At 42.7% G+C, this 14,083-nt stretch overlaps 2 protein-coding genes across 2 annotated transcripts in view; both read right to left on the minus strand.

Moving 5' to 3' along the window:
• The window catches only part of LOC138952282 (solute carrier family 22 member 4-like), a 14,979-nt gene extending 7,971 nt beyond the window's left edge, over positions 1-7,008 (minus strand). Inside the window, exons 1-2 of the mRNA XM_070323918.1 lie at positions 5,688-7,008; positions 665-893 (exon numbers count right to left, since the gene is read on the minus strand). Of these exons, the coding sequence (XP_070180019.1) occupies positions 665-893; positions 5,688-6,674 (1,216 nt within the window). The 5' untranslated portion in view covers positions 6,675-7,008. The remainder of the gene's footprint in view (positions 1-664; positions 894-5,687) is intronic.
• The window catches only part of LOC138952293 (melanoma-associated antigen E1-like), a 61,087-nt gene continuing 53,754 nt past the window's right edge, over positions 6,751-14,083 (minus strand). Inside the window, exon 3 of the mRNA XM_070323929.1 lies at positions 6,751-6,780. Coding sequence (XP_070180030.1) covers positions 6,751-6,780 — 30 coding nt within the window. The remainder of the gene's footprint in view (positions 6,781-14,083) is intronic.

The raw sequence follows: 14,083 nt of genomic DNA on the forward strand, positions 1-14,083 counted from the left end.
TTGTTTTTAAATTTAGGTGTTTTTGTTTTTGAAATAAAGAGGTCGTCGATATCAAAACTGATATCGACGGAAATGTCGTCAATATCACTTTTGCACTGAGCTCAGTTTTGCCCAATTGACCAATGGAAATCCACGTAACATATGAAATAGCAATAGTGTTTAATATTTCTTGTTTCCGGAAACGAGCACGACATGCAGACGTACACATTCTCATTATTCAGACAGTTCAGTGAATATGCTCAAGAAGTCATAACTTTTTGCACGTAATAATTTTTAGCTGATCCTATTAGCAACGCATGTATGCTCGGGGTCTGCCCCCAAACAAGACAAACAAGAAAACACCAACAACGTACAGCCACCACCCATCATAATGACTTGATGAGACTTGAGACAATAGCAGGGACGGAGAGGAAGAGAGCAGGCAAAAGGGGAAAAGGGAGGAGAAGGTAATGAGGAAGTCGTAGAAAGAGGAGTTGATACTCTAAGAAGGGTACATTAAAATGAAGACAACAACAACAACAACAACAACAACAACAACAACAACAACAACAACAACAACAACAACAACAACAATATCAAACAGCAACAAAGCAGCTGGAAAGATAACGAAACACCAATCATAGAACTGATCAGTCCGAGACACAAAGTCCTTTAACTCACTCACCAGCAAAGAAGCCCACCAGGAACCGTAAGACGGCTAGCATGGTCCAGGACACGGCACATCCCGACATGCAATGGGCGATAAGCATGAAAGGGAAGCAGACGTAGAGTGGTCTCCTCCTGCCCACGTGATCTGCGCCCATGGCGCCTATAGCTGCGCCCACCATGGCGCCCACCGCCTGGCAGTAGGCGTTGTACTGCGCCAGTTGTTCGTTGTTAGCATCGAGCATCCACTGTGGTTAGAAATGACAAAGTTTAGATTGATAGAGTCATCCTGATAAAAAGAATGGAAAAAACTCAAACCTTACATGTTTGCGTCCATCCGTCTGCCGATTCAATTGTTTTTTCGTTCAAACTTGCGTTCATCGATCCCCTGTGGTTACAAATGACAAAGTTTAGATTGATATTGTCATCCTGAGAAATATTAGGGAAAAACTCAAACTGTTCTTGTATGCGTCCATCCGTCCATGTATGCGTCCATTCGTCTGTCGATTCCTTTGTTTTATCGTTCAAACATTCGTCCATCAACGGAGATTATGAACACAATTTTAGCCTTATATCAACCTGTTCTCGCCTTTATATGACACAAATAAACGCACTGTACTTCCTCATTAAAGGTACCGTGCTCACCATGTAAGATCTGTCAAGGTTTTATTTATTTAGTTATTTTTTATGATTACTATCATTATCATTATCATTATCATTATAATTTAAGTTATTGAGACATCCCAGTGCACTAAGGGATTTATAGAGCAAATCGAGAAAATTCATTATTGAACGAAGCGCATTGCGCTGAGTTCAATAATTATTTTCGAGATTTGCTCTATAAATCCCTTAGTGCACTGGGATTGTTTCAATAACGATATTGTCAGTACCGCCAGAGAAAAAAGAAGATTCAAAACGCACATTTTGCAACGCGCATTTGGATAGGCGTAACTGTGTGGTCAGGTTTGTGTCACTGGATCTACTTTTGTGTGGGCTGTCTCAAGTGTGTCGTGCTTTCGTCACACGCAAACTCTTGTTTTAATTTCTGTTGGAAAATTCCAGTGTAGCGTTAAAGGCAGAGTAAGCCTCCCGTAAACCATCACAGATACGGTCAGGCTTTTACACACAGTACAAACACCATTTCATTTAAACACTCACCAATTGAGAACATCCTAGGTGCCCTCCGTAAAGAGCGAACAATTTTCAAAGAATTTATTTTTGCGTGGTTTATCTTACCCCTGAGCCATCGTGAACCCGTGTGATCCAGTTTTCCCTTTTCACAATGCAGTCGTCATAGTTAGTCATTTGAATGCGACTCGACGTGAGCTTATCTACAATAGCACGTTTTTTTTATGCACGAAACAACGGCTGTGGTTCACAAGAACTCTAGCGATGGCTTTTGACTGTTGAGAGGAACGGCGATTTGCACTGATAAACCGGCCGTCGTCTGCTACGACCCTTGCGTGACCCTGCTTCCGGGCTTTTCTTTTTTTAAACTTTCACAACTTCGAATTGTTCTTATCTTGTCTTGATGAAAAACGAATTCTTTTATGATTAAAGAATGTTTGTGTAACAAGCTGTCAATTTATTATTTAGATTTTAAAAGTTAGGTCTAGCGCAAAAACGAGGCGCCGTTGTTGTTAACGGAACAAGTCTACGAAAATAAATTCTTTGAAAATGTCTCACGCTCGACAGAAAGCAGCCAGGATGTTCCCGTTCGGTGAGCGTTCAAATGGAAGTATGCTTGTACTGTATTTAGACGCTCGGGGAGCTCTGTGATGGTTTACGGGAGGCTTACTGTGCCTTTAAGCTAAAAAGTGATGATCTTTCATAGAGACCTCATTTAAACTCGGAGAAAGGACTGTGCTCTTCGTTCTTTGCGATTCGAAACCTTCCTCGAGCTTCGACAGATTGACTGTGCAGAGTTTTGCCCCTTGCCAAGGTCGACGGAAAGCACAGTTTTCAAAATAAATGTGGCATGTTTCTCGTGTGGTATCTTCACTCATCGGGGAGTCTGGTACTAAATATGAACGGTAAGAATGCTCTGAACCCTACACGTATTATATCCCCATCGTTTTATCGTTCACATTTGCCCAACATGTTAATTTGCTGAGCGGGATTTATGTCGTCTGCTACTGCACTGAGTCTCATTTCAAAAACAAAAATTGCTCGTCACGTTGCACTGAGTCTGCACGCATGAGCCAGGCTGGTAATAAGTCTTATATATGGTAAGAACGTTCTAAACCCTACACGTTTTCGTTTTCGATTCCGATTGTTCTTGCCTTGAAATAATAATTTGGAAAACATTCATTTACTGAACAGATGCAGTCGTATTTCAGTGTAGTCTGCTACGTGCTGATCTAGCTGCTACCGTCTCTGCTGCTACGTTATCGGAATAACACTTGTGTTTTCTGTTAGCTGCTGGGAATTGTATACTAACTCATCATTTGGTAATGTGTACAATAAACTACATGCCACTAACATGGCATAATTATTAGAGGAATCTTCGCAAGTCGAAACTGAAATATTAGACACAGCGGGTTCTATTTTTAGATCAGTGGCAACTGTGGCACAGGCACATGCAATCTGTCAGAAAAAAAACCCATCTTCTGCTTTAATTGAGAAGCAGGAAATTTATGGTCTTAATCATTGGTATTGTGGAGAATATAGGCTACATGTCATTAATTAATTCTGAGGATGAGAGTACACTCTCACTTAAGCAAAGGGCAGAAGAATACGCTCTGTGGAAAAGTTAGCGCACTCCAACAGTTTAAGCGCATCGCCATTAGCCAATCAACTGGTTCACATCAGTCATGTGACACCAGTACTTACTGACAATTATTATTATTATTTGTATTATCATTTTTATTTATTTTTTGGTTGAAGTTTGGCATGTTTCCAATAGGAAGGAAATTATCATCCCTTGCAAAAGCCTGAGATCTGCGATGGCAAGCCGAAACGTAACAGTTTACACTGGAAGGACGGTTCCTTTAACATTTCAGATAAACTTGCGCCCGTTGCGTAAACCATGGGAATGGGTGCGTAAATGTGTGGGCGCTTCCGTATTTGCTCAAGTTTTACTTCAAGAATTCTGACAGTTTCTCAGCGCGAAAGTTTCTATATACATTTCTTCTGGTCTCCTTCGCATTTCCCCGTGTTTTCCCGTCTGCCGTGAAGTTTTATGGTTCTGTCAATCTGCATTAGTGACTTACAGCGTAGCTAATGAGTCCCCCGTATCCACGCGAAACGCAAAAAGGAGTGATTTATTTGCATGGGATCGTCAAAGGGTCATATCACTGTAGCTTTACTGTGATGACAAATTGGAAATTCCGTTCAACGCTGAACCTCGTGTCAAATGCCACGAACTAACCTAGATTCGCAATGTGTGAAGTCGATATCATGACAAATAGGGCATTTTGGAAAATTGTTTAAAGTGAACTGTCAGGGGCCACCAACTGACCTAAACTGCATGAGAATAATTATGTGTTGTCGATATAATGACAAATAGAACATTTTGTAATTTGTTCACAGTATAATTCGTGTCAGGTTCCACACACTGACTGTCCTACATTTTGAATGTGCTAAGTGGATATGATGAACAAGAGGGAATTTTGGAATGTTGGTCAAAGTAAACTAGCCGATTAACAGTTGCCGTTCGTAACAGATGCCACGCACTGACTTAAACTGGGAATGTGCATAGTTGATGTAATGACAAATAGGGAATTTTGGGATTTTGTGAACTAAGTATCAGTTGCCACGATATGACCTAAATGGGGAATGTGCGTTGTCGAAACAGGGATTTTCGTGACCTGGTATCAGATGTCATTGCACAAATTAATATCAATGTGCGACTTTAAGCAATTGTTTGAGTGCACATGTTCAAAGAACAAACAAACAAAAAACACAACAACAAAAAACATAAGAAACAAATAAACAAACAGACAAGTACATAAACAAAGAAAGCACAGAAAATGACACGAAGTATCGGGGAAAAGAATGAAAAAAAGGAAACAGAAAAAAAAGGGGAAACAAAGGGGGGGAGGGGGTGGGGGTGGGGGTGGGGGGGGGGTGGGAGGGGGTGTAGCCTAAATACAAAGGGCAAAAGTGAAGATTGAGGACGCAAAAAAAAACCAGATCAATTTCCATTTTCATTGTTCTCATCACGTAAACGATCCTTCCCTAACAATCTTAAGATGGATTATGTTCGCAGCAGAGATAGCAGCAACTGTTTTTGTAAAACGCACCTTATCTCATTTAAAACACCGGTGACGTATGCCAAGACGTAAACGCGTTGTCATCGTGTGTACACTTCCAGCCTGGAAGCAATTAAGTAATTTCTGCCGCCTACTTTGTATTAAGATTAAAAACCCAATTGCGGACAGAACCAATTTGAATGTTTACTTTGAAAACAGGATGCACGAGTAAAAGGAAATGCAGACGTGGATGAAACACACACACACACACACACACACACACACACACACACACACACACACACACACACACACACACACACACACACACACACACACACACACACACACATACACATTCATCATACAGAGTATGTCAAAATAGCACAGGATTGCGATACTTCTTGAAAATAACATATGATTTTGCACAGAGATCTTCCCATTTGTTTTGTTCCCTCCGTTTTGCTTTCATCGTGTGTTTCAAGAAGAACGTGTAAAGCTTTTTGGAGTTGTTTTTTTGCTTGCCGTTTTTGTACGTAAATTATATTTCTTTTTTCACTGATATTGAGTGTAAGCGGTGATTGCTCATTTGATGAAAACTACAAGCAAGACAGAGACAGACACATATTCTTAGAGGTAAAGGTAAATCAAAAGATGATAGTGCTTTAAACTGCGAATCAGAAGAGTCACCAGCACCACCACCCCGGCCCCCCTCCCCCCACCCCCCAATTAAAGCGAGTATGACTTCCTAAAATGGCGAAGGGCTGGGCCCGGGCATACACTTCAAAGACCACTGAAAAAGTACAAGGACATTTGCAGAAGCGGGAGGAAAGAGTCACTTATACTTACCTCCGGTGCCGGCAGGTAAGTCATAGTCAGGTAAAAAGGTTCCTCCTCCTTGTGCTCTTCTTCACAGTTTTTGTCTTCGTCACCAGACACCGTGACGTCACCACTTTCTGTGCTCCAACCAAGACGCACATGATCGGTTGACGTAATATCCCCACTTTCTGTTCCGTCGAACGCTCCATCTTTTGAAAGCGATGAATCTCGCTTTTCCTTCAAAAGGTCCCTAGAAGAGTTAGTAGTAGACTCACCAATGTTGTCACTCGACGAAGAGTCGTACATTCCACTGTCTTGGTTTATATACACCTGGTGCTCAGGTACTCCAGGAGATGACGAGTAAAATCCCGAAGGAGTGACGTCAGTTTGAAGTCTTCCACCATAAGTGACGTCATTCAGTAAAGACTGTGTCACAGCATCTGACGACACTTTGACTGACGTCTTTCTTCTCACACCGTGATCATCGTGCTTTGATGAGTGATGTCTGTGTTTGTGAGTCACAGTGCCCGTCGATATTGAACTGACACTACCGTCGTCTCTGTCAACACTCTCTGTTGACTCATCGATATTGGCAAGTGTGGCATTCTCGTATCCTCTAGACACTTCACCACCACCACCATCGCCACCACTACTAAGTACCGCAGGGGGAGCTGTCACACTGTTTACCACTACGTCATGTTCCACATCGCCATTCGACTGGTTGTAGTGTTTTAGCAGCGTTTCAGATACGGTCGAGGTTTCGTTCTCGAGACCTAGATCATTCTCGTTCATCCCTGACCTTGACCCACATTTGGAGTGATGGGCCAGCGCCCCATTGGTGGCCGAAACAGGGGCGGGAGGGGCGAGTTCCGGACGACAGTGGGAGGCGTAGATAAGGGTGGAGACGGTGAGAGCCTGAAGGAGACACGTACAGAGGAACAGACGTTTTTGGTAGAAGCCCAGCGCCCCGCTTTGCACGATGATGTTTTCGACGGGGACCGCGCTCCCGTCTTCCATGGTTTGACAAGGGTCTTGTGTGTGACCGCCTTATTGTTGTGTGGCTCAGAGACGCTGTGCCTGTGTTGCTTTTGACTCAGCGATGTGGGCATTCAGAGATGGTCATCTGAAACAATAAAATCGTACTCTGTAATTACAACATAAACAAACACGCACCACTTATGTGATACAACAGGTTCTGGGTATCTGTTTGAAGGTTAGTTGTCATTCCTGAGAGAAGCTACGATTTTAAAGCATATCAAAGGTAGGACATACATGTAAAGTGATGTTTCAAGATCGTCCTGGTAAGCCTATTCGCTTACACGCCATGTTTGATCCCAAGTTTAGTGCATACAATGTTTACCATGGAATTACACTTAGGCCCCCAAAAAAGGGTCTGTTTACGGTAACATAGGCCAAAAAAATAGGGTCGGTAGGTCGGGATTTTTTTTTTTTTTTTTTTTTTTGCAAAAAACCATATTTTTACGTGTTTTTTTTTTTACTGTTTTTTTCCCCCAAAGGCCAAAAACAAGTCTAGGGTCGCGCGAAAAAAATAGGGTCGGTCGGGTTACCGTAAACAGACTATTTTTTTTTTGGCCTTATACACGTGTGTGACAGTTACACTTTTACAACTATTTCAGGCTCAAAGAATAGATGAACACTCAAGAAATCTTTTCTTCGCAGAAGACGTAATTTGTGTATTGTTGCTACAGCAACAACAACGACTGGCACAAACGCGAAGAAATACACTGACGTCTCATAGTGCCTATCCTCTTACAGGCACGTCTATAACACAACCAATACAAGCATACCGCAGCATATCGATTTACCAGGCTGAAACAAAACTTTAGACAACCAATATCACTCTTCTTTATCGCAGCAATCCTCTATTGTTTTAATACATGCAATTCTGTACCTAGGGTATGCACACCCTTGTTTTTACACACGTGACATACCTATTCATCACATGCATAGGTAAGCATCTCAGTTTGACATACAATGTCAAAAGCATCACAAGACAACGAGTAACTATTTTTAACAAAGCTATCCTCCACATACAAACAATACTGTTCAGAGGTCTTGCCTCACCAGCAAGCGGATCCTAATCCTCATATGAGAATACACCCACACGCGCCCAGCAAAGCAAACAAATGACCATCTAATAAAGCAACACGCTGCTGATGAATCTACCCTTGCTGAAAGGCGAACAAAACCTTGGTTCACGGAGAGAGAGACTCTGCAAATGACCAGCCGATAAAGCAACGCGCTGCTTGTATATCTACCTTTACTGAAAGGCCAACACAAACCTTGGCTCACGGAGAGAGAGACTCTGCAAATGACCAGCCGATAAAGCAACGCGCTGCTTGTATATCTACCTTTGCTTAAGGGCCAATACTAACCTTGGAAGTCTGGGAGAGGACCAGCCTATTGCACCTGTGGTGAGGCAAATGTTTCCACATGTCCAAATCATCATAACGACATAGGCCATTAGGATCGGCAGCAACCTGCTGGTAAGCTTTGCTGTGGATCGCATGGTTTTGTTTTCCGCTGGCTGCCCGTTCTGTAGATAACCGGCTCAGCATTGTGTGCTGCGTTGTCAGAGCCGATGTTTCAGGGATGTTTTTTTCTTCCCAATCGCTCGTTGTTGTCTGTGTTTGTGAACGATCTATAATCATCTGGTTTCCCTTTTTACATTTAGTCAAGTTTTGACTAAATGTTTTAACGTAGAGGGGGGAATCGAGACGAGGGTCGTGGTGTATGTGCGTGTGTGTGTGTGTGTGTGTGTGTGTGTGTGTGTGTGTGTGTGTGTGTGTGTGTGTGTGTGTGTGTGTGTGTGTGTGTGTGTGTGTGTGTCTGTCTGTGTGTGTGTGTAGAGTGATTCAGACTAAACTACAGGACCGATCTTTATGAAATTTGACATGAGAGTTCCTGGGTATGAAATCCCAATACGTTTTTTTCATTTTTTCAATAAATGTCTTTGATGACGTCATATCCGGCTTTTCGTGAAAGTTGAGGCGGCACTGTCACGCTCTCATTTTTTTAACCAAATTGGTTGAAATTTTGGTCAAGTAATCTTCGACGAAGGCCGGGGTTTGGTATTGCATTTCAGCTTGGTGGCTTAAAAATTAATTAATGACTTTGGTCATTAAAAATCTGAAAATTGTAAAAAAAATATTTTTTTTATAAAACGATCCAAATTTACGTTCATCTTATTCTTTATCATTGTCTGATTCCAAAAACATATAAATATGTTATATTTGGATTAAAAACAAGCTCTGAAAATTAAAAATATAAAAATTATTATCAAAATTAAATTGTCCTAATCAATTTAAAAACACCTTCATCTTATTCCTTGTCGGTTCCTGATTCCAAAAACATATAGATATGATATGTTTGGATTAAAAACACGCTCAGAAAGTTAAAACGAAGAGAGGTACAGAAAAGCGTGCTATCCTTCTCAGCGCAAGTACTACCCCGCTCTTCTTGTCAATTTCACTGCCTTTGTCGTGCGCGGTGGACTGACGATGCTACGAGTGTGGCATTGCGTTCAGTTTCATTCTGTGAGTTCGACAGCTACTTGACTAAATGTTGTATTTTCGCCTTACGCGACTTGTCTATTTTGCATTAGGGCAGTGGACGAGGGGTAGGTTACTCTGTCTGTCGTTCTCCTCTCTATGTGTGTGTGTGTGTGTGTGTGTGTGTGTGTGTGTGTGTGTGTGTGTGTGTGTGTGTGTGTGTGTGTGTGTGTGTGTGTGTGTGTGTGTGTGCGTGCGTGTGTACGTGCGTGTGCGTGTGTGCGTTGGCCTACGTGTGTGTGTGTGTGTGTGTGTGTCCTCTCTCTCTCTCTCTCTCTCTCTCTCTCTCTCTCTATCTCTCTCAGTTTCTGCTTTACTTTTTGCCTTTTGCATTTGGTTTAAACAAAATTTTATTCAGAATTTCTTCGCATGAACAGTTCGAAACACACAGCAAGGACACGCACTCAAGCAAATGCTTATATCACGTGACCAGAACAATACTAAATTACACACATTTTCGTAATGGTGGACTTTTGCATTTCAGTCTGTTTGAGTGAATGACTGTGACAAAATACAACTTTGGACGCGACGGTGTTTGTCCTCCTTGTTTGTGTGTGTGTGATTGTTGGCTCACGAAGTGTAGCCTATGCGATCGTAACTTTGTCTGTCTGTGCGTTTGTGCGTGCGTGTGTGTGTGCGTGTGTGCGTGTGTGTGTGTGTATGTCTGTGGTAGAAACTTTAACATTTCCGAGTCTATGTGTGAGTGGTTATCCAAGACTATGGATAAAGCTCGCATAAGATTACGTCACGGTCAAAAGTGTTTGACGTCAATTAATGCATCATGACGGCATGCCTCCCTTTCTCTCTCGCGTGGTGTGTGTGGTCTCGGTCATTGTTATTTTGAGCGGGCCGAGACTATTTGGCAGTCGTGTCCCTGTGTAAGTAGGCTACATGCAGACAGACAGATCTAGATCTAGTGTCTCTCTTTCTTGCACAGTGTCACCTAAGCTTACTGTGTGTGTGGGTGTGTATGTGTGACGGAATGATTGAGTTTGTGTTACTGTTTGTCTATTTCTTACGTGAGCCTTGAAGGCTTCGCCTCTTGTTTTTGTTTTGTTTTGTTTTGTGTGTTTTGTTTGTTTGTAGTAATGTGTCTGTTTCAGTACTGAGAAACGTAGACTGCCAACGTTCAGATTGATCCATCATGCAGTGTTCAACCTTCGCATTTTCTTTCAAAGAGAACTAAAATGCACTATGGCGGTTCTACCTTACTCTGAAACAAAATTTCCGCCAGAGCTCAACCAAAAGGGGTTCAGTCACAACTAAAGACGCAATAAAGAAAAAAGGAAGATAGATAGATAGATAGATAGATAGAAAGAAAAAAAGAAAGCAGACAGAAAGATAGACAGAAAGAGAAGAAAGGTTAAAGTGCAACAATCGACTGGCAGAAAATCTATTAGAATGCAGTGATCAACCTCTATCGTTCGTTTCGCAAAATATTTCTTTCGATAAAACCTGTGCAGCCACCCCCCCCCAACACACACACACACACACACACACACACACACCCTCCCTAATTTCTACGTCCTTGCCGACTGGGAAGGTAAGAACCCGATCGCAGAGGGTTAATTTGCTTTTCCACGATCAATCAAAGCTAAGTTAATTATTTCAGCCAGGTGAGCAAAGGTACCGGCTTTTGCAGCAAACATGCTCGAAAAAGATGTTGCATAGGTGTAACAGACAGATGTTACAGACATACAGCAACTTCTTCAGGGGAAAGAAATGCCCTACATCTGTGGGGGTTTTTTTTGACGTCATTTTGGGAGCCCAGTTTTGGACGTCATTTTGGGAGCTTTTGGACGTCATTTGGGGAGCTTTTGGACGTCATTTTGGGAGCTTTTGGACGTCATTTTGGGAGCTTTTGGACGTCATTTTGGGAGCCCAGTTTTGGACGTCATTTTGGGAGCTATCGTAGCACCTTAGTTTCATGTTTCGACTTGGGAAGGAAGATCTATTTTAGGAACTATGATCAGGGTTTCAATGGGGTAAATGGACAGAGGCTGTAGCCTTAAACATTGGGTTTTTTTTGTGTTGTAGGTTAAAAAAGTGCTATACATCTGTTAGTTCATTGTGAATATCTAATGCGTACTTTTGCAGACAATCGTGTTCCTTTTGTGACGTGGGGTGTTGAGGAATGTTTGGGAACAGTACTAGAAAAAAAATTAATGGTTGAATTGAGTGGAGAGAAAGGGAGGGTACATTTTTCCCAATAATACTTATTGTAGACTTTGCGTTTAAATTGCAATTGGTTGTTTTTTTCCTCGAAGACTTCGTGTAATCCAACGTTCTTTCTCCTCCTTACATATAGTTTAAAAAAACTTAAAAGGATGTAAGGAATGGCAGCACCCGCCCCCCCCCCCTCTCCCCACACCCCCATTACTGTAACCTGCTCGCAAATGGACTGTTTAGATCACTTTTCTTTGTGGCAATTCTTTATTTAAGCCAAAACTATTTGTGCTAGTGAAGTTAAAGAACGAGAGAATTACTTTTCCTCGCAACTGTCATAAATACGATCTGTACAATGCATGTGTGACATAGACGAATGACAAGCATTCAAAATGTTGTCGTATCTCTGCAAGGATGAGCCGTGCAAAGGCATCAGTCAAGCCAAAGTCGGAACGTGTGTGTACGTATACGCTGTCAATGAACATACATAAACAAACAGCGACGAGGCACGTGAAACAGGAAATCGGTTAAAGTTCTTCACAAAGTTTAGATATAGATACAACCAGCAGCCAGGTACACAGACATAAACGCAGGCAAGAGAACGCGCGCACACACACGCTTACGCACTTAGACACACACGCTTACGCACTTACACACACTCACACACACACACACACACACACACACACACACACACACACATACTTACGCTTTTACACACACACACACTAACACTCACACACACACACACACACACACACACACACACACACACACACACACACACACACACACACACACACACACACACACACACACACAGCTCAACTTACACTCACGAACTAAAAGGGGTCAACGACTTCGTGTCTCGCGCAATAAACACAACACAACTCGGTTAACGGCCACTGAGTAGTTTTGGGGAAACCACATAGACTACCCATTTCTGGAAAACAAAGGCATTCAAATAAACTGAACATGTTGGAGCTTTGTCCTTTACAATAAACAAACAAACAAACGCTTTCCAAAAAGAGCAGTTTGCAATACTCAGGTTGAAGCTTTGGATCTGGACCAGTTGTAAATGCCCTATCACAAGTTGCACCCATTACATTCAGTTCCTAATGCTGCGTCGCTCACAAGAAATAACGGTTATAGGTGTGACGAAAAAAAGAACAGGGCAAATATAAGAATTATTTTACAACCATTTGAAAAATACATACATCCCCCGTGGCTGCCCGCATAACGAAATCGTTTTTCTCGTGTTTTGAACTTGCCAGTGTAAGGCCTACAGTCGGAGTCCGTCCCGCACTTTGCTTTGTGTACATCACGTGGCCACCCAAACACCCGCACAACGCAACATTTTCACGAGAAATACACATTTCTATTTACATTTACCACTGACACACCAAATTGTATACTTTAGTTTGCATGAGAATCGTTATTCATCAGGAACTCGTTAGTATAGTTTCAGTTATGTGAGAGTTAATTTTGTTGTGCGGATTTCGAGGGCCCAAATCAAACAGATGTTTTCTACCTGGTCCGCAACTGCACAAGCACGCACCTCTTGCCACCGGCCAAAACACTTTGTTCTTGGTAATTGGTAAAGTAATATTTTTAACCTGGCCAAATATTTGTTTCAAAACTTTGACATGTTTCGTTGGGTGGAGGTATTGATATTTGATGTAGTGATGGGGATTGGATGGGATAGTGTGTGTGTGTGTGTGTGTGTGTGTGTGTGTGTGTGTGTGTGTGTGTGTGTGTTCGCGCGTGCGCGTGTGTGTGTGTGTGTGTGTGTGTGTCTTCGCGCGTGCGCGTGTGTGTGTGTGTGTGTGTGTGTGTGTGTGTGTGTGTGTGTGTGTGTGTGTGTAGCGGAGAGAGGGGTGTCAGCATTGAAATGGTCTATCTAGATATTTCGGTTAATCTTTTGTCTGGAGATGCTGTGCATAGCAACAACCAGCCATGTGCTTAGGCCAAATGGCTCAGACGACATCAGTTCTAACCCAACCAACCATCACTAACACACGGGAAGTCAGGCACCGGCATTGGCATCATCCGAGCCTTTGAATGCAGTTACAGAGTTGTGTGTTTGTGCGTGTGTGACCAGCAAAGGGTGGGGGTGTCTCAGAAACTCAGTGATGGAGTACCCGTGTGATGAGGAGTCGTGGAGGGTCTAATGGCCGTCGACGGACACAGATGTAGGGGATGGGTTGGCCTGATGGTGGTTAACGGGTCTGCAAAGCGTGGTCAGGCTGAGAGATGATCTCCCCTGCTGACACAGTTCTGCCCCTTGGGCGCTCTCTCAGTGATGGAATTATTGGTTAAGGTTATAGGTATGGATGCTTCGGTGATGGAAAGGCAAAGGGTGGGCGGGGGGTCAGACGGGTATGTGAGAGAGGGGATTGAGGGAAGGAGAGAGAGGGGGGAGAGAGAGAGAGAGAGAGAGAGAGAGAGAGAGAGAGAGAGAGAGAGAGAGAGACAGAGACAGAGAGAGAGAGACAGAGAGAGAGAGAGAGAGAGAGAGAAAGAGACAGAAAGACAGAGATGGAGAGTTTGTCTGGACAAGACCATTCTTCCATCGTGTCAAAATATAACCTAAAAAAAACCCCACGAATATAAAAAGTAGTGCAACATCAAATAGTATCTCCAAAACAAGCATGAATCTTGCAAAACAAGAGATGCGGTGGTGCACAC

This window comes from Littorina saxatilis, linkage group LG2 (genome assembly GCF_037325665.1).
Source record: "Littorina saxatilis isolate snail1 linkage group LG2, US_GU_Lsax_2.0, whole genome shotgun sequence".
In the NCBI taxonomy this organism is placed as follows: Eukaryota; Metazoa; Mollusca; class Gastropoda; order Littorinimorpha; family Littorinidae; genus Littorina; species Littorina saxatilis.